Below are 20,005 nucleotides of genomic sequence, written 5' to 3'. Positions count from 1 at the left end.
GGAAAAGTGGCCGCAATTTGGGGCCTTTCCAATCACCGCTGAGCCGAGCGCTCGCCGCAATCAGGCGGCAGGAAAGGCGAGGGGCTGGGGGGGCTCCGTCCCTGGGCTGGGCTGTGCCCACCCCCCCCAGCACCGCGCTGCCGCATCCTGGGTCCCCCCCGTGCCGCAAACAGGGCCACGTCCCCAGGACACCACCCGCGTGCAGACACCAGAAAACACATTTAATGGGGCGGTGGTAGTTCTGCTGCTGGGCCCAGTGGGGTGGGGGCGATGCAGGGAGGGGAGGTGCCCGGTGGGCAGGGGGGGCTCTCAGTGGACCAGGACCTCCATCTTGTGGCTGCCCCGCTTCTTGCAGACGGGGATGTCGTCGTTGCTGCCCTTGGCCGACTCCACCACGGTGATGGCCACGTCGCCCTTCTGGAAGCGGGTGGAGAACCTGGGGGGGGGGGGGGGGGGCGAGGGGGCGGGGCTTAGGGGGGACACACCCTGCCCCACCCCTCCCCTCTTGCCCAATCAGCTGCCTCCGATCCTGCCCCACCCAGAGCCCCACCCCATGTACCCCACCCACCCAAGCCACACCCACCCCACCCACCCAAGCCACACCCCCCTCTGGCCCCACCCCGGCCCCGCCCGTACTGGTCTGTGATGTGCAGGGCCAGGGCCTGGGAGGTGGCGGCCATCAGGGTCTGGTGCAGGCGCGTGATGAGCTCGATGAGGTGGCTGCTGACCAGCAGGAGGTCGCCCTTGTTCCCCGCCGTGGAGGTCTGCAGGGTGTGGGGGGGGGGGTCAGTGCCACCTGGACCCCCCCCGACCCCAGCCGGCCCCCCGGCAGCACGGTACCTCCTTGAGGTGCAGGGCCAGCAGGCCGTCGGAGAAGCGGGTGACGGAGACGCTGCGGATGTCGCTCAGGCTGAGCACGGTCTTGGGCTGCGCAGCCTTGGGGTCGGCCAGGACCAGGTGCTCGGTGGTCAGCAGCAGCAGGCGCGGCACCGTCTGTGGGTATTGGTGGTGAGCGTGGCCCTGCAGCCCCCCCAGCACGGCGGGGATGGGGACGGGGCTCACCTTGCCGTTGGCTCTGTTCACCTTCATCACGCTTTCAGCCATCACCAGCTTGTCCTTGGCCACGGCGTGGAGCTTCTGGTACTTGGGGTTCTGCGTCAGCCCCAGGTACTCGCCCTGGAAGGGCTGCTGCAGGCTGGGGACAGGGGCCATCAGCCGGTGCCACCCCCGCACCCCCCTCCCCAGCCCCGAGCCCCCCAGCGAGGCGGCACCTCTTGCTGTAGAGCGTCTTCTTGTCCTTGAAGAGCTCGCTGGCGCAGAGCTTGGCCTGCAGCAGGGCTTTCCGCTGCGGTGTCAGCTGGTCCCGGTACTTCTTGCACTGCAAAGGGACGGGGACGATGCAGTGCCGCTGGTGCAGAGGGACACGGGGAGCACACAGCCCGCCCCGTTCCCAGTGCGCCCACCTTCCAGTGGTAGAAGATGTTCTTCAGCTCCTGGTTCGCGCCCGCCAGGAACTTGTAGGGCGCTGGGGGCCAGGTCCGGTCCTGCACCGACATCGGCGGGAGGTTCTTCTGCAGCCCCACGAGGAACTTCTGCACCTGGGGGGTGGAATGGTGGTGGGTGGGGAGGTCCCCGGGCCCAGCCCCACAGCTGGGGGGCAGGAAGGCGCCGAGCCCCCTCTCCCCCTGCCCTGCTCACCAGCCGCCGGTAGATGAAGTTGGCCAGGCGCGTGCTGGCGTCGGAGCGGAAATATCTCCGGTACATCCTGCGGACCTGTGGGGAGGCGGCCGTCAGCGCGGGCACCGGGACCTCGCCACCGCATCCCCCCCATTCCACAGGTCCCCTTGGGATGAGTCTGCATTCCCCCCTCCCCAACCTTCTCCCCCCCATTTTGGCCCTGCATGGACAGGACAGCCGCCCCAGCCCGACAGGGTGGGCCAGGGCACACAGACAGACAGCCCTGGGCGCAGCGGACGGACAGCAGGACAGAGCAGCTCACAGGCACGCGGCCCCGTGGGGGGGCTGGCCCCGTTACCTTGTACCCTTTCCAGTAAGCAGAAATGGTGCTGGCGGCCAGGTGGTGGTGGCGCTGGACCTTCAGCTCCCGGAGGAGCCTGCGAGACTGCAGCGGGACAGTCAGAGCCCAAAGGAGCCCAGAGGTGGAGGGAGAAACACCAACACACATAGGGAGCGAGAGGGAGAGAAAGGCAGGAGAGGAGGAAGGAGAGACGGAGAGAGATGGGATGAGCCTGGTCCCCCAGGGCATGGCAGAGCCGCGGAGCCCCCCACGCCCCCACCACGTGCCCCCTGCCCCTGCCCGTGCTGGGAGAGCCGCCGGCCCCGGAGCACGGCCCCAAGAGCCCGCAGGGTGCCCAGCCCTCACCTTCCAGCCCCGTGCGTATGCCTGGAGGAGCAGCACCGACCGCTTCATCTGCTTGTACTTGTTCTTTTGCTGCAGGGGGGAGTGTGGGGGCGGCAGGGTGAGCAGGGGGGCTCTCACCTGGGGACCCTACCCCTGTGCCCAGCCTGGGCTTCGCTTTCCAGGCTGGCTGCTGGGGGTGCAGACCGCTCCCCCCTGCCACATCTCCCCTTCTCGGGAGGAAGACTGGGAGGGCGCAGTGCAGCCAGGACCCCTGCCTGCCCCCTCCTCACCGCGTGGCCCCGGAACCAGGCGGAGATGATGATCTGGCTCTTGCGCATCAGCTGGTACTGGGTCCGGCACCGCCAGCCCCGAAACATCTTCTGGATGAGGGTGGCGAGCTCATTTATGCGCTCCTGGCGCCGCTTCTCCAGGTCGAAGAGCTGCAGAAAGTGAGGGCGAGCTGCAGGGAGCCTCTGGGGGCTGCAACATCACCCAGGAGCCCCCTCAATGCGCTCGGGGCTCACAGCAGGGCAAGGGGTCTGTGGGGCAGGTCCCCACCCTGCATCAGACCCTGCCCTGCACTGGGTCCCCCTCTGTCTGGACTCACAGTGCGTGGTGAGCGGATGAAGATCTTGGTGTAGCCGTAAGCCAGCTCCTCCGGGGGAAACTTCAGTTCTGACAGCAGCACCTCAGTCCCCTCCCTGCACAATGAGGGCACGAGGCTGCTCAGACCTCTCCACCCCACAGCTGTGGGGCTGTGGGATGCGCCTCCGGTCCGATGCCCCCCATACCTGTCGCTGCCTGACCAGCGGGGCCAGGTCTTGGTGCCCAGCATCTTGTAGCGCTGCAGGAAGGGGTTGTAGAGCTGGCGGAAGGCGTAGCCCGCCCGCCGCACCCGCACGTTCTCCATCAGCCCCAGGTAGCGGATCTGTGCCAGCACCAGCTCCGGCGTGAAGAGCATCGCCGTTTTGGTGTCGTTGGGCTTGATGCACCTGCAGGAGGGTGGCGGTGGGCACAGGGGGGCTCCCACCACGTGCCTGGTGCGCGGGGTCCCCCCAGGGCCGGTACCTGATGTAGTTGGGGTTCTTGGAGTAGAGGTTCTTCATCAGTGTCGCCACCGAGTTCTTGAACTGGAAGCCGGCGGTGGGAGGCAGCTTGAGGGAGACTTTCTGGGGGTCACCCTCGGGGAAGAGGGAGCGCAGCAGCGTGTGCCGGGCGGCCCACATGGCCTGCGACAGGTCGCGGAACAGCAGGTCGTTGTTCTTCTCGATGAAGCCCGTCACGTTGTAGGTCACCTGGGTGCAGGAGAAGGGTCAGCGCCAGGGGTCCTGCCACCCCTGTGGGCAGGGGAGCACTCAGGGAGGAGAGAGCGGGCAACAGAGGAAGGCACCGCAGCCTCTGCCCCAGCCCAGCCCCGCAGGCAGCTCCCACGCAAAACTGGGAAGAAGACCGGGGTGCCCAGGCTGCACCCAGGGACGGGGCTGCGGGTGCCCGTGGGTGCCGCAGACCTTGCCAGCGTAGTGGTGGATGCGGAAGCAGCGCTGAGGCAGGCTGAGGTCCGTGACGTGCTTGGCGTTCTGCGTCTCCTTGCTCTCGTAGTGCTTGTGGGTGGCGAAGAGCTGGTTCAGCTTGGTGACGAAGGTGTCCTCGTTCACCACGCCGGGCCGCAGGCACTCCTCGTCCAGCATGGCCAGGATCCCGCACTTGCTCTGCGCATTGGTGGACAGTGTCAGCCCCAGCCCACGCTGTGCCCAGAGCCAAAAAACGCCACCAGCACAGACCGGGGGCTCCATCAAACCACCCCAGCCGGGGTCCACACCAGGCTCAGCCCCAGCTTGCATAAGGTACAAGGGAGGGGAGCTGGGACCCCGACCCAGACCCCCCACATGTTGGTGGGAAGCAACTCACGTTCTCGATCAGGTCGCAGATGATGCCATTATCAAAAAACTCCACTGGTGTCCACTTGATGCCCTGGGAGCAGATGGGGGTCAGACACGGGAACCCCTGGACACGCGCTGCGTGGATCCCGCCCCACAGACACCCCCCAGCTGATGTGGGGCAGGAACCGGATGTCCGATTGTGGGGACAGGGATCCCAAATCCCTCCCTGCCTTCCTGCTATTGAATCCTCTCCCGGCAGGGAGCGGGGTGAGGAAGGGACGTGCTGCGGAGCCGTCTATGGCACTTCCCCATCCCTGTCCCACTGAGGCTCCTCAGGGCCACATCCAGCCTGAGTGACATGAGCCAGGGATACCTCTCGGACGTATTCCTCCTGCTCCTCCTTCAGGGTCATCAGGATGAAGATTTGCTGCAGCTTCTCATTGCAGTAGTTGATGATGAACTGCTCAAAGCCATTGTCCTGCGAGAGAAGGGCCCCGAGTGGCAGGTCCGTGCTGGAGCCCCCAGCCCTGCCCCACGCTCCCTCCAGCAGCAGGAGGGGCCCAGGTGGGTCCTGCCGCTCACCTGGAAGATCTCGAAGCCGTAGATGTCCAGGACGCCCATCACCTTCCTCTGCTTGCCCGGCTTCACCTGGGAGATGGCGGGGTGCTGAGCCACGTCCCAGCCCCGGCTGGGCAGGGGAGGGGGCCCAGGGGGGGGCAGTGCCCAGCGCTCACCTGGATGCTGGTGTTGATGCGGTTCACCAGCCAGTCGAAGAGGCGGCTGTAGATGTTCTTGGCCAGTGCGTCCCGGCAGTAGTAGCCCTGGGGCGAGGGGAGCAGGGCTCGCAGCAGATTCCCGGGGGAGCTCCCAGGGTGCGAGCCCACAGCGGGGGGGTGACGGGGCAGGGGGAGAGGTGCCGCTCACCTGGGAGACACTGAGGGCGGTGAGCACGGTCTCATCCCGTGCCTTCACGGTGCGGGAGCACAGCGCCTGCTCCAGCGTGCCGGGGTCCAGCTTGATCAGCTCGCAGATCTCGTGCAGCTCTGTGTGGGGCTGGGGCTGAGTGGGGGGGCCCATCTTATCCCATCCTGTCCCATCCCGTCCCATCCCAGGTCCTACCCCGCGGCTCGGCGATGCTGCAGGCCTCCATCCCGCTGGCCTGGTAGCAGCTGCTCAGCTCCACGTTGCCCAGCTTGAGCACCACGGCCGTCACTTCCAGCAGCGCTGTCACCTCGGCGGGCGAGAAGCCGATGACCGCCATGGCATCCTGGGCACGGGCAGGGGCAGCTCAGGGGATGGGGACGGCCCCAGGGCATTTGGGGGTGGGGGTGTCACGGTTTCCCAGCCCCCGTGCTTCCCCAGCGGTACCTGCATGGCACGGAAGTTGGCTGCGTCGTCCATGCCAGGCAGGCTGGATTTCTCCCGGTTCAGGTAGCCGTAGTGCTGGGAGCCCTGGCGGAGCTTCAGCTGCTCTGGGGGGGGCAGAGGGGGCTCAGCCACAGCCCCCCCAAGCCCCTGACATCCCCTTCCCCCGAGCCCCCCGTGCTGGGGGCCCAGACCTACGGAGCAGCTGTGCCGAGCCGCCGGCCAGGAGCTGGTAGAAGATGTGGAAGTTCCTCTCGCCCTTGGTGTGCCGGACGATGCGGGATTTCTCCAGCAGGTCTGCAGGGAGGGGTGAGCGTCACCGTGGCACGGGGCCGGGACCCCGGGGTGTGTGGGGGGGCAGTCAGTCAGTACTCACAGTTGCTGATGACCCCTCCCAGGGGCTCGCCCTTGAAGTCGAACTCCACGTCCATGTACTTGCCCTGAGGGACGGGGCTGGGGTCAGGGCCGGGGACCCCGCAGAGAGCGGCAGCCCTGCTCCCGCGCCCCCAGACCCGCTCCCCGCCACCCCCTGCCAGGTCACTCACGAAGCGGGAGGAGTTGTCGTTGCGGATGGTTTTGGCGTTTCCAAAGGCTGCAGGAGAAGGACAGGGAAATGCAGCAGTGGTCCGGGGGTGTCGGGGAGGCTGAGCCGAGCCCCGGGATGGGTGCAGGGTGCGAGGCGCTTACCCTCCAGCACGGGGTTGGACTGCAGGAGCTGCTCCTTCACCTTGTCCACCTCCTCTCCTTTGCTGCACACAGCTGCCACGTAGGACATCACCAGCTTGCTGGCCTCTGCAGGAGAGGGGCCATCGGCACCAGGACCGTGCTTGCCCGTCCCACCGCCCCCTTGCAGCCCCGCAAGGCCCCGCTGGGCGCCCAGCCCCTACCTGTCTTGCCAGCCCCGCTTTCACCAGTGATGAGGATACACTGGTCCCGGTCCCGGTCCCGCAGGGAGCGGTAGGCATCATCCGCGATGGCATAGCTGGGGGTGAGCAGGGGTCAGAAGGGGGCTGGGGAGAACCCAGGGACCTTCAAGGGGTGCTGAGAACCCCGGCTGTGGCTGTGGGGCTGCCCTGAGTTGACTCCCCCAGCCCCCAAAGCCTTGGGACCACCGTGCAGGTGAAGCCCTTAGTGGGACCGAGGAGGGTGCCTGGTGCTCACATGTGGGGCTTCACGGCGAAGAAGTTGCAGTTGTTGTACTCCTGCACCTTCTCGGGGGTGTAGATGGGCAGGGGCCGGTAGGGGTTGACCGAGATCACCACATCCCCGATGTACGTCTGCGGGCAAGCGGGACGGCGCGTGAGCACGCACGGCCGGCAGGACCCAGCCGGGACCCCGGCGCTCCCCTCCCACCCCAGCACGGCCCCCCGCAGCCCCCCAGCCCACAACCCAGCCCCCGCGGCCCCGTCCCGAAGCCCACGTAGATGTCGCTGCGGCGGAAGCGCTCCTGCAGGGTGCGGAGCAGCGACTCCTCGGTGAGCGGGTCCAGCAGCACCAGGTCCCCGACGGCCTCGGCGTCCAGCAGCGTGGTGGTGGCTTCCATGGCCGGGTGGCTCCGGGGCACCTGGGGCAGAGCAGGTGGGGGCTGCGGACCCTTCCCCAAAACGCCGCCGGATCTCAGCAGCCCCAGCACCAGGTGCTCCTTTGTGGGGTCTGGGGGGGGGTCGCAGGACGCCCGGCTCCTGCCCACCGGTGCTGGGGAAGCGAGGAGCCCGGCCAGGAAGCCGGGACACCTGGGTCCTATTCTTGTGGCAGGGATGAATTCAGCCTCCGCTTCCTCCCTCCTTCCTGGCAGGGGGGAACCGGGGGCGGGCAGGGGCCGGGCCGGGGGCTGGGGGCGCTCCGCACCCCGGGGCTGTTCCGACCCCGCTCCACCCAGCCCCAGGCTCCGCACCCCGGCGACCTTCAGCCCCGCTTTACCTTTCCCTTTCCAGGGCTGTAAACCCAGCCCCGCTGCCGGGGCCCGGGGAAAGTTCACGGGCGGCGAGGTGGGGAAGGGGCGAAGGGGGCGAGGGAGCCCCCCCAAACCGGGAGCAGCCTCCCGGGAGGACGGGAGCGGCCGGGACGAGGCTCCGCAGCCTCCCCCCAGACCGGGCGCCGGGCACGGACCCCCCCCCCCAGCGCTGCTGGCTGCGGGACCCCCGGGGCGAGAACCGGGCTTGTGGGGAGGGACTCGGAGAAAAGCCCCCTCCCCACACACACAGACCCCCTCCCGCAGCCCCGGGGCAGCCCCGCGGTGCCGGTTCCCGGGGCTCCCCCCCACGCCGGTGACCCCTGGGGACGCGAAGCCCCCCGAGATGTGGGGTGGGGGACCGGGGTGCTGCCCCCCAGCCCCATCCCCGGGGGATGCGAAGGGGCCGGGGACTCACCTCCCGCGGGCAGAGCACCGGCTGCTGGAGCTGCCGAGCCGGGGCTGCTCCAGATCCCGGTGCTGGGGCTTGGCCCCGGCCGGCCCACGGGGGGGCGGGGGCCCAGGGCCCTCCCCCGGGCACGGAGCCCGGCCGAGGGCAGGGAAACTGAGGCACGCAGCACCCCAAAGCCACTGGGCCCCTTTCTCAGGGTCCCAGCCCACTGCTGTGCTGTCCCCCGTACTCATGCAGGAACAGGGAGAGAAATTTAATTGTGGTCAGGCAAACAAAAGGAGCTTCCTCCCGGGGCTCCGGGAAACGGGGGCAAGGTACAGAGCTGGCAGGAACCCGGCTTCTCCTGGGGTGAAGGCACCCGAATGGAGCCAGCAGTGCAGGGGTGCTGCCTCCAGTCCCCCCTCCTCATCCCCAGGCACTGGGCAATGTCCTGGGCCAAGCCAGCTCCCACAGGTGGAGGGGCCAGGGCAGAGGAAGGGTGCTAGGAGATAAATAAAGGAGGCTCATTATTAAGAAAACATACCTTTATTAAAAAATATACTCAGTTGTCAACCTGCATTAAGCACACCAAGGGGACAGAGGGAGGCATCAGCAGAGGCTGCTCACACAGGGGTAGAGCTCAGTGCTGCAGCAGAGCGAACATCAGCCAGAAGTAAATCAACAGCATAAGCAGGGGCAGCAGCCCTGGGCAGTAAGGCTACGGGAGGGCAGGCTTATTGCAAAGAAATTGTGGCATAAAGACCACACAGACACCGGGGCTCTCTTAGGATCAGTAACTGCTGCTACGTTATCGATGACATAACTTCAACTTCCCCTTGTTGAGAGGCTCCCTTCTTGCACCCTTCGCTCTGCAGCAGTACTTTTTCACTATTCTTTGGTCAAAAACTTTGCCTGACAGCAAACACCCAGCAAAGTCCACGTCTTAACGGCAAGGCATCTCCTGAACCGCCCTTCTTTGTTCCTTCTAGACACTTTACATTCCTCCTGGCCTCATCGTTGAGTCCGACGTTATCACCAACCGTGGAGCTTGTTGACCCCCATGGCCACACTCCCACAAGAAGTTGCATAGATTTGGGCACCCCCCCCCCAGATCTCTGCTTCATCCAGGCTTCTCCACCAGGCCTCCTGCCCTGCGCTGGCTGTGAGAGAAGCTTGGTGGGGACGGGACTGAAAGCAGCAGCGTGACAGCTCCTGCACCCCCCGGTACAGGCCCCTTGTGGGTGCGCTCCCAGGTGCTGCTGCAGGAGCACGCAGGCGCCCGGTGCTGCCTGGCACCAGGTTGAAAGGGCACAGGAGCATCGGCACCCGCTGGGCAGGGTGCAGGAGGCATGGCCGTACCAGGAGGCTGAGCCAGCACCCGCGAGGTGCTGGGGGCAACCTGCAGGGCACCGGGCCTCACACCCAGCTCTGCGACACGCACATGGAGCCCCCTGCCCATGGAGCTGGGGCTCTGCCCAGGAAGCACTGGGGGATTTTTGGTAGCTGCAGGGGATTATGACAAGTTAGAGGCACAGCCTGAGCAGCTGCAGCCCTCGGGCACCTTTGGTAAGCACGAGGAGGAGGAGCAGCTGCCCCCGGGTGTGCTCGCCCCACACCACAGCCTTGCAGCGGGCAGGTGCTGAGCACGCAGGTAGCGGCAGGATGGGTCCAAAGTTCCTTTATGAACGTCTCTCCTGCAGGCATCTGCACGCGAGCTGGACCTTTTGTTCCATCCCCGCCCTGAAAGGTGGAGACGCCCTGGCAGAGGGGGGGGGAGAGGGGCTCCCCCCTGCCAGCCACAGCACGGGGGCTCAGCGCACACAGGAGGCAGCTCAGTACCGAGGCCTGGGAAGGTCCCTGCCCCTCCCAGGTGTGCACCAGGAGGCACGCAAGGGTGGCTCCAGTCCAGCTCAACTCCAGCCCAGTGTCCTACACCTCGGCAGCAGCACAGACCCCATGGTCAAGGACCGGCCCCGTGCAACCCTCTGCCAACGAGAGCTGCGATGACAAGAGCTTTGATGCTGGAACTGCCTGGGAAAAACGAGGGTGCCAACTCCCCGTATCCTCCTACCAGCCTGGCTCTGCTGCAGGGCTCACAGGAGCCCCGCTTGGGGTGGGATCAGAGGTGCTGGGCACAGACAACACCAGCTGTCCCCTGTAAACATGGCTTTGGGCACCACAGGTGTCAGGGAAGCAGGGTGACTCCAGCAGTTCTGCCCCTGGCCCTCTTGGGTCTGGGGCAGCTGACCTCAATCAGCATCCAGGCGGCTGTAGGACAGGGAGCAACTCCTGTAGTCTGCATCAGAGTCATCTTCCTCCTCCTCCTCAAACAGCTGCTCCTCAAATAAGCTGCCACCCAAGCCATACTCCTGCTCGTGGAAAGAAATCTCTCTGGAGGTGAGGTGAGAGGCGCCGCCCACGAAGTCAGCAAACCTGGGAAGAAGCCACCAAGACACGACTGTGCCATCACGAGTGGCCTGTGAGGCCAGGCGTGCAGGGAGCTGGGGGTGTGGGGTTTCAGTGCTCTGGGACGCCACACCACGGGCAGAGCCACAGCACAGAGGCTGGGCCAGGGCTGGAGCCGCACGCCCTGCTTCCACACAGCGCCCCGCTTACACGCGGTGGGGATCTTCTGCGCCTTCGCAGCCAGAGGTGGCAGCACAGAGCGGCTCAGGGCTTTCAGAAGCACCCAGATGAGGTCTCCTGACGGCACGGTGACGGGACGTTACCTCTTGGGAGACTGGATGCGGGAGACTGCGGTCCAGGCAGAGAAATCCGGGCTTCTGCAATAGTTTCGAAGCTCCTCAAGGGCCTTGCGTGTCTCCACCTCGCCCTGGATGCGGTACTCCTCCTCGGTCAGCAGGCGGGGGGGGCTGGGCCCCAGCCGGGCGCTCTGCGCTTTCCTGCCAGCAGCACAGCACCAGTTACTGCCCTCCCAGCCCGCACAGGGCGCCCAGTGCAGTCCAGACCCCAGGGAACTGGGCCAAGAGGCAGCAGTGGGCTGGAGCAGAGCTCGTGGCTCCCCACTCCCAAGGGAGGCTCCCACACACGAGGAGCGCGGCGCTGCCCCACAACAACCCGGGGAGGAGGGGCACAGCCCCCCAGCGTACCCACCCCAGCCCCAAAAACCACCAAAAATGCCCCAGTTCTGCAGCACGGGCTCCAGCCAGCAGCTCACCTGGCCCAAGCAAGGGCTGGGGTGCAAGCGCTCACCTGTAGGCAGCGTAGGCCCACTGAAGGGGGTGGTCGAGGTGCTTGGTGCAGATGGCTATGAGCACCAAGGCCAAGGCCACGGGGCGGATCTGGATGCCCGAGTACATCAGCAGCAGGCCCAGGAGCTGCAGGGTCCAGGAGAGCAGGTTGATGCTGCGCTCGTTCTCCAGGGGGCCGTACCGGTAGCACACACCAAAGCTCACCAAGCCCACCAGCAGCATGTAACCTGCAGGGGAGCAGAGGGATCGGGAGCTGGGGCACTGCCCCGGCGCTGGGATTTGCCTCTCAGGAGCAGAAGCACAACGTCTGCAGCAACACGGGGGGCAGGAAGCCCCAGCGCTCCCCAGCAACGAGCCGAGGCTCTGGTAGGAGCCGCAAGAACTGGAGAGCTGGCAGGTCTGAGGGGCCCACGCTTACAGAGCAGGTACTGCCAGTAGGACTTGCAGATCTCCTGTAGGTTCTTGAAGACGAGCTGAAGCAGGTACAGGGAAAAGGACCAGCCTCCTACCAGAAGGAAGTAAACAGGACTTTTCTAGGAAGAGAGACGGGAGAATCAAGAGGAGCTGTTGGTAGAGGGTACCCATGCCTGCCTCCCCCTGACTACCGAGCCTTGCTCCAGGCAGAGCCGGACCCACAGCCCAGCACCCCGAGGCCACAAAACCCCACACGCTCACCAGAACAGGAGTGCTGGTGTAGAAAGGGCAGCTGCGAGCAACCCCGCCTCCAGCCAGCCTCACGCTCTCACCTTGGGCATGGCCTTGGACATGACGTAGAAGACGATGAGCAGCGAGGCCAGCAAGCCAACGCTTATCCCGGCTGAGTAGTAGAAGAGCTGGCTCCTGTGGAGATCACACGTGCACAAAGTGTTTAACAGCTTTTGGCACGCCCATGCGCAAACACCCACTAGGAGCGACCCCCAGGAACCTGCAGGCTGCGAGGCCAGCCAGGCACTGCACACCCCAGCACCTGGTGCCACGAGAAAGGCACCGCGCATCCTGGGAAGGGCGAGGGGAATGGTGCAGAGCCCCACAGAGCCACCCCCGGGGCAGGCCTGGCGTCCCCTGGGCAGGCAGAGGGAGGCAGACGGGGATCCTCTGCCTTCTGCAGCACGCAGACAAGAGCTGCTCTGCGAATCCAGCACAACTCAGCCCCCAGCTCACAGGGGAGAGGAGGGGACTCACCGGCTCAGCACATCCCCACAGAAGAACAACAACAGGCCCAGGAAGAAAACCAGGAAGAGTTTAGGGTCAAATCCTGGGAAGAGAAAAAACACAGGTTGGGAGAAACCCTGGCAGGGCACCCTCAGTGCAAACTCCACCCCAACACACCAACAACGAGCGGGGAGAGGCGGTGCTCAAGGAAAGCTTCCGAAAAGCCCCCTGTGTCTGTAACTCTGTGCCCTCTGTTCTGCACCCTGAGGACTAAGGCAGGCCTCCCCTGAGGGCCCCCTTCCCTTTGCCGCGGGGACCGGCCCTGCTGGCCCTCACAGCAGGACCGTGCCTGATCCTCGCTGCCCCTCCGTGGTGCCAGCGCTCGGCCCCACTGCCCTGCGGCAGAGCAGACGTACGCCGGGACAGCACGACGCAGTACACGGTGTCGGCCTCCAGCGCCTCGACCTTCAGGCAGGTTTTGTTGCCGTAGAGATCCACGTCGATGCTGGTGTCGTTCAGCTTCTCCTTCAGGAAGGAGAAGAGGAAATTCCACACTCTGAACTTCTCCAGCTCCCTCAGCTCCTCCTCGCTGTCCACCTGGGTGACTCGGATGCCCCGGCTGCTGTTGATGCGGATCTGCACACAGGGGGGGGAAGCGCATGGGGGCACCGCTGGGGCTGGGCCAGGTTCTGCCGGGCGGGGGCGAAGACCTGCCCCCCCCTCCCCTCTCACCTGCACCCGTGTCCAGATGTCGTGCCACTGCGGGGCGCGCGTGTTGGCGTAGCAGAAGCGGTGGGAGGCAGACCAGTAGCAGGCGTGGGTCTCACGCAGCTCGATCACGGTCTCCGCCGCACCTTCAGGACGAGGGGAAGAGCAACGGGCGCTCAGCAGCGCGGACACAGAGCCGGGCATCGGCCCCCGCCCACAGCAGGACCCCCCCAAGTCCCTCCAAGACCCCCCCGACCCCCTGAGAGCCATCTGAAGACCCCCCCCCGACCCCAGGGATCCCCCATTCCCCAAGGAACCCCCCCCCCAAACCTCCCCCAGCCCCCCGAGCCCCCCCCCGAGCCCCCCCCCCGGGCCCCTCAAGACCCCCGGGGACTCCTCCAGGCCCCCGGGACCCCCCCGGGACCCCCTCCCCGACACCCCCGGCCCCCCCCCGCCCCTCCAGGCCCCGGGACCCTCCGAAGGCCGCCCCCCGCCGCTCCCCCACCCCGGTGCCGGCCCCCCCACCGGTCACGGCCCCCTGGTCCTGGCGCTGACCCCGCCCCCCGCCCGGTGCCGCCGCCCCCAGCAGCAGCAGCGCCGCCAGGAGCCGCCGGGCCCAGGCCGCGTTCGTCCGTCCCGCCATGGCCCGGCCGCGCCACCGGCTTCCGCTTCCGCCCGCACGTCCCGCCCCCCTCGCCTGACGTCACAGCGCACTGACAGCTGCCCGGGCCTATGGGAAGGCCGCTGCGGCCTCGCCCAGCCCCCTGCCTCCCACGGGATGACTGACGGGGCTCTCAGCCTATCAGCGCAGCGTGGGCTTAGCCCCGCCTTCCCGTTGCTAAGGCCGCCACCAGCGGCCAGAGCGGGCGGGCGGGGCCCCGCCTAGCGTCGAGCACCGCCTTAGCAACGGCTCTGACAGACACTCGCTACAGCCAATCAGCGCGCAGCCCGGCCCGGCGGCGCGCTCCCGCCCCTCTCTTTTGATTGACGAGCGGCTCCACCTATCAGGGGGCGACACCACGGTGGCTGGGTCGGGGGGCCCGGAGCTTCCCCGGGGCCGCCCCCCCCCGGGACCCCCCCCGCCCCCATCCCCCCCCCCGAGACCCCCGGGACCCCCCCGGTCCCCCCGTGCCCGGCCCCTGCCGCCCCCCGGTTCCCTCCCCCCTCCCCCAGTGGCTGCCTCCGAGTGGGGGTGGGGGGGGAGCACCCTGCCCATCCCCCCCCCATCCCCGGGACCCCCCCGCGGTGCCCCCCCGGGACCGGAGGGCGTCGGTACCGGGACCCCCCCCACACCCCTCGAGGGGGCGCCCGGTGCTCGGCTCCGTTCCCCTCCTCCCTCCCTCCCCCCCCCCCCCAAGGCAGGGGAGGGGGCGGCGGGGGCCGGGGGCGGGGAGCGGGCTCCGGGGGCCCCCCCCGGGCCGTGGGCGGCGGAGCCGGGAAGCGGCGGGGCCGTGGGCGGAGGATGTGCGTCAGCCGGGGGCAGCGGCGGGCCTGGGAACGGCCCCCCCGCTCCGGACGCCCGGGCCCGGGGGTGGGGGAGCTTTGGGAGGGGCGGGGGGGGCCCTGAGGGTCCGGAGCGGGACCCCCCGGGAGGGGCGCTGAGCCCCCCGCCGGCCCCGGTCCCCCCCCTCCCCCCGGGGAAGGAGGCAGCGGGGGCGGCTGGCGCCAGCCGAGCTGTAAATAAATAGCGGCGAGGTGGGGGGGGCCGGGGGGGCCGCGACCCTCCCTTGGGGTGCAGGCGGCGGGGGGCTGCAGGATTTCACCCCCTACCGTCCCCAAAATCCTGTCCCTCCGCTCCCCATCTCCCCCCGCCGGGACGGGACCCGCGGGGGGGTTCACCCCGGAGCCCACCGACGGCACCGGGCGCCTCCCGCTGCCCCGGGGACCGAGCCCCCCCCCGCGCCGGGTGGGTGCGGGGCTGCCAGGACGGGGCAGCAGCGCCCCGGAGCATCTCCGGGGCGCGCCCGGTTGCCGCAGGAACCGGAGATGCTGCGAGCGCAGCCCCCCCTTGCTGCTGGCCCTGCGGGACCCCATGGCCGGGGGACTGAAGGGGGGGACCCCCCGCATCCTCCGGGCACAGCGGGGGTCCCCCGGGCGCGACAGGCACCGGGTGCGGGGTGCGCCCCGCGAGCACCGGCCGCCTCGAGCAGCGCCCGCTCGGGACACCGGCCCCGGTTCCCCGCTGCTCCGCCGCCACCGGCTCTCCCCGGCCTCGGCGAGGAGCTACCGGGGGTCCCCGCGCTACTCTCCGTGGGGTGCGGGACCCCCGGACCAGCCGTGCGCCCTGGGCGCAGCCGGTCCCCGGTCCCCTCGGTGCCACCGTGCGCCCTGGGCGCAGCCGGTCCCCGGTCCCCTCGGTGCCACCGTGCGCCCTGGGCGCAGCCGGTCCCCTCGGTCCCCCCGGTCCCTGGGGGGTGCCGGTACCGGTTCCGCGGCTCCCTCCCGCGGCCCCCCCGCCGCGGCCGCCTTCGCAGCGCTCAGCGGGGGCGGCAGCCGCGGGATCCGCCCCCGGGGCCTCCCACGCCGCGGCGCAGCCGGGGCCGCTGCTATTTCACGGTACCGCCCGTGTGGGCGGCGCGCAGAAGCGGCGCGGCGCGGCGGAGTGAGCGCGCACGGCCCGGCCGCGGGACCCCCGAGCCCACCCCCCGGGTCCCCGAGCTCCCGGCACCCCCGGTATCCCCGGCCCGCAGCGGAGCGCGGCCCCCGGAGCCCCCGCGCCCCTGCCCATGCCCTGCGGTTCTCTCCGGGACGCACGGGCGTAGCGGCCGGAGCCGGCTCCAGCCCGCGGTGAGCGACCGGGGGGCGATGGGGGGGAGCTGGGGGCGGCGGGGGGGGGCTCGGGGCACCGGGAGGGTCGGAGCGAGCGGGGGGGGTCGGGGAGCGGTAGAGGAGGGAGGGGACGCTGGGGTCTGGGGATGGGGAGGGCTGTGACAGCCCCGGGTACGTGTCCTGCCCCACGCGGGGGTCCTGGGGGGGGCTGCTGGCAGCAGGAGGGAGGGGTCCGTGGGGTGCTGGGCACGGCCCCGGGAGGGAAAACGGGGGTGGGGGGGTGACCCCGGGCCTGGCCCCTGCCCCACTTGTGTCCGTGTCGTGTCTGGGGAGCTGTGGCCATGGGGTCTGACCTGGCCCGAGGGGCAGGGGGGGCCTGGTGGGGTCTGTGGAGTGCCCCACTGCGCCCCCTCCCTCTGGGGTGTGCCCCCAGCCCGGGGACCCCCAGGCACCCAGGTCAAAGGGTGTGGGGTGTGCTTCTCCTGCGAGCTTGACCTGGGGGCCGTGGGTGTCCGTCTGTCCCTCCTGGCCCCGGCGTGACGCTGTCCGTCCCGCAGGCTCGCCATGGCCGTGCCCCGCACACTGGGGGAGCTGCAGCTGTACCGGGTGCTGCAACGCGCCAACCTGCTGGGCTACTACGAGACCTTCATCCAGCAAGGGGGGGACGACGTGCAGCAGCTCTGCGAGGCAGGCGAGGAGGAGTTCCTGGAGATCATGGCGCTGGTGGGCATGGCCACCAAGCCCCTGCACGTCCGCCGCCTCCAGAAGGCCCTGCGTGAGTGGGCCTCCAACCCGGGGCTCTTCAGCCAGCCCGTCTCGGCCGTGCCCGTCAGCAGCATCCCCCTCTTCAAGCTCTCCGAGGCCAGCGGGCGCAAATCGCTCAGCAATGGGCACGCCAGCCCCAGCGAGGCCACGGGCAAGGGGGGCAGCAGCACAGGGACGCCCCCGGCCCGCAGCCCCACGGATCCGGGGGAGAAGCTGTCACCATCGGCGGCGCCACCGTGGCCGGGGAGGAGCACCCCGGAGTCGGAGGGTGGCGGGGATGAAGAGCCGGGGGGCCCCCCCTTCTCCCCAGGCGGGAGCAGCGGCGAGCAGCCAGTGGGCACTGAGGCGTTGGAGCCGGAGCTGGTGCAGACGGTGGCAGAGAGCGTGGAGCGGCTCCTGCAGAGCTGCCCCCGGGGCGGCGACGCCGAGCTGCGGGCACTCATGAAGCTCAACAAGAAGCTGGCCAAAGCCGTGGGGCACATCTTCCAGCTGGAGGATGGCGACCGGCACAAGGAGGAGGAGATCCGTCGGCACAGTGCGATCTATGGTCGTGGTGAGGCCCGGCGCCGTGAAGGCAAGCAGCTCACCCTGCATGAGGTGAGGGTCCGGGCTCAAATGCACCGGGAGAACACCGGCCCCGGTGCATGGGGAGGGGGCTGGGGTGGCTCTGGGGCTGGCTGTGTCCCTGGTAGGAGGCTGTGGTGGGGGCTCCACCACGCAGGGGTGCAGGAAGCCGAGGTCGGCTCCTGTCCAGGCGGTCTCTGCCTGCCCGGAGCCTGTGGTGCCATTTGCTGAGGGTCCTGCTGGTGCCGCCGGCTCCGTTCCTGCTGACACCCGGGCCTCTGCCCACAGCTGATCATCAACGAGGCGGCCGCCCAGTTCTGCCTGCGGGACAACTCGCTGCTGCTGCGGCGCGTTGAGCTCTTCTCGCTCTCGCGGCAGGTCGCGCGGGAGAGCACCTACCTGTCCTCGCTCAAGGTGGCCAGGTGAGCCCAGTGTCCTCAGGGGAGCTTGGGGGGGGGGGCAGCTGTCACCCCCCTGCCCACGCATGGGGTTTCCTCCCGAGCCCCCGACTGCCCTCGTGGGAGCTGCACCAGGACCGGTGCTTCCGGACGGGGGTGGGAGCCCGCAGCCCCCACAGCCACGTGGCTGCGAGTTCCCCTTTCCCTTGCTCAGGCTGTTTCTGCCTGACCTCGGAGGTGCTGGGGGTGGCCAGGGGGGGGCGGAAAGCAGAGCACTCGGGGTGGGGATGGGGATACAGCTGGGGGTTAACGGGGGAGTGCCTCATCCCTTGCACCCTTCCCCCAGGAGGCCCCTGCCGGCGCCGTGCTGGCTGCTGCGGCCGCACTGCTGCTTTCCCTTCGCTCTCGGGTCACTCCTCGCTTTCACCCCCCCCCCCCCCGGCTCCATCTGCTCCGAGGCCCCGCTCTGCTCTGCACCGTCCCGCGGCACCGCCCTGCCCGGGCGGCCTCCTACGCCCGCCGTCACGGCTGGCGCTGCCCACAGAGCGTGGCAGGGGGCCGGGCGGGCATGCACAGCGCGGGGCCCCTGCGCGGCCGCCCCCGCGCCTGACGCAGCCCTTTCTGCTCCCTCCCACGCAGGACGCAGCCCGAGGAGAGCGGAGCCTCCGTGGCCAAGCGGCTCAAGCAGGAGGTGGGTGCGTGCCCGGGGCGGACGCCCCCATGCATGGGGTGGGGTGCAGGCACCGGGGGAGGGGGGGGGGGGTGCACGCGCATGCACGGGGGTGTTTGTGCATGTGCATGCGTGCACACCTGCGAGCGTGGGTGGGTGATCGCCCACGCGTGGGTGTGACCGCGCGGCGTGCTCAGGGCTGCCTGCGCCAGCTCGGGCAGGCGCCGAGGGGCGAGGGCTGGTGGTGCTGTGGAGCCCCCTCCCTCAACCCCCCCCCCCCAGAGGGATGGGGCCTGGCTGCAGTGCCCTGTGCTCAGCTGCACCTTTCTGGCAGGTGGGCGAGCAGAGCCGCCCTGAGCCCCTGCAGCTGCCCGTGGAGCCCCACACGGCCCCGTACCGTGCCAGCCTGGAGGAGGATGCGGCCAGCCTCTCCGGGGAGAGCCTCGACAGCCACTTGCAGGGTGAGCGGGGGCTCCAACTGGCACACCCTGGGGGGCAGGTGGCAGCCGGAACCCCCCAGCCCCTGACGCTGACCCTCGTCCCCCTCCTTGCAGCAGCGGGGGCCTGTCCCCGGCTGACGCCACCGCCCAGCGTGGCCCCCGACGTGCCCCTTGGCCTCCCCCCGCACGGGCTCTGGAGCCGCCACATCCTCCAGCAGACGCTGATGGACGAGGGGCTGCGCCTGGCCCGCCTGGTCTCGCACGAGCGCGTGGGGCGGCTCAGCCCCTGCCTGCCTGGGAAGCCCCCGGGACCAGGTGAGGCCCTGGGGGCTGTGGGAGGGGGTCTGGGGAGCTCGGGGCAGGGGGGCGGTCGGTGTGGGGACGGAGGGAGCTGTCCCCCCCCTTTCTACGGTACCCTGACTCTCCCCCTCTCCCTGCAGAGTTCGAGGACGGGCTGGCAGAGCGGGGCCCCCCGCCTCCCCCCGAGCCCCCCCGTGGCACCATCAAGGTGGAGCAGGAGACCAGCCGGCAGTGAGGCGCCCGGCGGGAGCCCCGCAGCCCCCCCGCCACCACTAACGAAGCAATAACGGGCAGGGGGCTGGGTGCCAGCAGTGCTGTGAGCGCAAGGTGCCGGAGGGGGCTCGGCCGCAGCCCCCCCCCCCCCATTTCCCATCCCCTCCCGCACGGACGCTCTGGTTACCTCAGCCGCAGCGGGACGCTCCCCGCAGCAGCAATACCCTCGCCCCCCGCCGCCCCCCCCAGGGGCTGGGGCAGCCCGCGATGGACTCGAGCCTGCTGTACAGACCCCACACAGGGCCCCCCCGCACCCGCCTGCTGCCGGCTTCCCCCACCCTGACCCGGGGGCAGCCACATCGCGTCCCCCCCGGCCCCGGCACCGCGTGGGGACACGCGCTGTGCCACCGCCGCCACGTGCGCCCACGTCAGCCCGGCCGCCCACGGCGGTGCCGGCGCGCGCAGCTCCACGCGCCCCCGCAGCGCCCCCGCAGCGCCCCCGCAGCGCCCCCACGCTCCAGCCGCCGGCGCCCCCGCAGCAAGCACGTGCGAGCGCTCTGTGTGCACGCACTGCAACCCCCCCCTTGCCCCCCCCTGCATGCACGCATCTCTGCTGTAAATACACTCCCCACAGGCCCCCCCGATGGTGCCCCCCCTCCCTGCACATGCCCAAGCACACGCGCGCTCCCCCTGTACGCCCCCCCCCCCCCAACATTTGTCTGTGCGTGGTCTGAGTGCTGGGGGGGTCACACAGGAGCCCCCCCCCTCCAGCACCAAGCAGAAGGTGTTTGACGGGCGCTGGGGTCTTGCTGCCCCCCCCCCTCCTTTTCTGCAAGCCATGCCCAGCCCCCGGGTCCCCCCCCCG

The 20,005-nt window shown here is 69.4% G+C and overlaps 3 protein-coding genes across 3 annotated transcripts; 1 reads left to right on the top strand and 2 right to left on the bottom strand.

Moving 5' to 3' along the window:
- Positions 1-309: 309 nt before the first annotated feature.
- Positions 310-7,150, bottom strand: MYO1A (myosin IA; the record flags this gene model as incomplete). Its single annotated transcript, XM_082781265.1, has 28 exons — positions 310-436; positions 637-764; positions 841-993; positions 1,063-1,195; positions 1,272-1,378; positions 1,464-1,598; positions 1,699-1,773; positions 2,036-2,122; positions 2,384-2,452; positions 2,653-2,802; positions 2,970-3,063; positions 3,154-3,354; positions 3,431-3,657; positions 3,871-4,071; positions 4,271-4,333; positions 4,616-4,720; positions 4,825-4,890; positions 4,977-5,063; positions 5,167-5,285; positions 5,362-5,509; positions 5,611-5,714; positions 5,806-5,904; positions 5,984-6,047; positions 6,153-6,199; positions 6,295-6,399; positions 6,495-6,589; positions 6,769-6,884; positions 7,028-7,150. 28 exons carry the CDS (start codon positions 7,148-7,150, stop codon positions 310-312), a joined length of 3,228 nt encoding a protein of 1,075 aa, XP_082637391.1.
- A 1,337-nt stretch (positions 7,151-8,487) lies between these two features.
- Positions 8,488-13,678, bottom strand: NEMP1 (nuclear envelope integral membrane protein 1). Its single transcript, XM_082781225.1, has 9 exons — positions 13,577-13,678; positions 13,046-13,167; positions 12,730-12,949; positions 12,344-12,416; positions 11,908-12,001; positions 11,580-11,694; positions 11,163-11,388; positions 10,679-10,852; positions 8,488-10,382 (listed from the first exon to the last, which is right to left on the bottom strand). Exons 1-9 carry the CDS (start codon positions 13,662-13,664, stop codon positions 10,199-10,201), a joined length of 1,296 nt encoding a protein of 431 aa, XP_082637351.1. The 5' UTR covers positions 13,665-13,678; the 3' UTR covers positions 8,488-10,198.
- Positions 13,679-15,376: 1,698 nt separating this feature from the next.
- NAB2 (NGFI-A binding protein 2) lies at positions 15,377-19,959 on the top strand. Its single transcript, XM_082781254.1, has 7 exons — positions 15,377-15,808; positions 16,348-17,152; positions 17,408-17,541; positions 18,157-18,208; positions 18,522-18,648; positions 18,742-18,942; positions 19,068-19,959. The coding sequence occupies exons 2-7, from the start codon at positions 16,355-16,357 to the stop codon at positions 19,160-19,162; spliced, it is 1,407 nt and encodes a 468-aa protein (XP_082637380.1). The 5' UTR covers positions 15,377-15,808; positions 16,348-16,354; the 3' UTR covers positions 19,163-19,959.
- Positions 19,960-20,005: the final 46 nt, after the last annotated feature.

Source organism: Aythya marila (genome assembly GCF_965140915.1).
Source record: "Aythya marila genome assembly, chromosome: 30".
Classification (NCBI taxonomy): domain Eukaryota; kingdom Metazoa; phylum Chordata; class Aves; order Anseriformes; family Anatidae; genus Aythya; species Aythya marila.
The sequence above is the reverse complement of the archived record's forward strand: the minus strand, read 5'-3'. Positions and strand labels throughout refer to the sequence as shown.

What these genes read in the sequence shown, in the direction of transcription:
- NEMP1 (XM_082781225.1), bottom strand. Translation starts at nt 13,664, where the DNA reads ATGGCGGGACGGACGAACGCGGCCTGGGCCCGGCGGCTCCTGGCGGCG. An exon ending in CTACTGGCAGTACCTGCTCT is followed by an intron (nt 11,389 to 11,579) that starts GTAAGCGTGGGC and finishes GCTCCCCTGCAG; the next exon opens with GTTACATGCTGCTGGTGGGC. An exon ending in CGCATCCAGTCTCCCAAGAG is followed by an intron (nt 10,383 to 10,678) that starts GTAACGTCCCGT and finishes GCTTCTTCCCAG; the next exon opens with GTTTGCTGACTTCGTGGGCG.
- NAB2 (XM_082781254.1), top strand. Translation starts at nt 16,355, where the DNA reads ATGGCCGTGCCCCGCACACTGGGGGAGCTGCAGCTGTACCGGGTGCTG. An exon ending in TCCTCGCTCAAGGTGGCCAG is followed by an intron (nt 17,542 to 18,156) that starts GTGAGCCCAGTG and finishes CCTCCCACGCAG; the next exon opens with GACGCAGCCCGAGGAGAGCG. An exon ending in CCAAGCGGCTCAAGCAGGAG is followed by an intron (nt 18,209 to 18,521) that starts GTGGGTGCGTGC and finishes CCTTTCTGGCAG; the next exon opens with GTGGGCGAGCAGAGCCGCCC.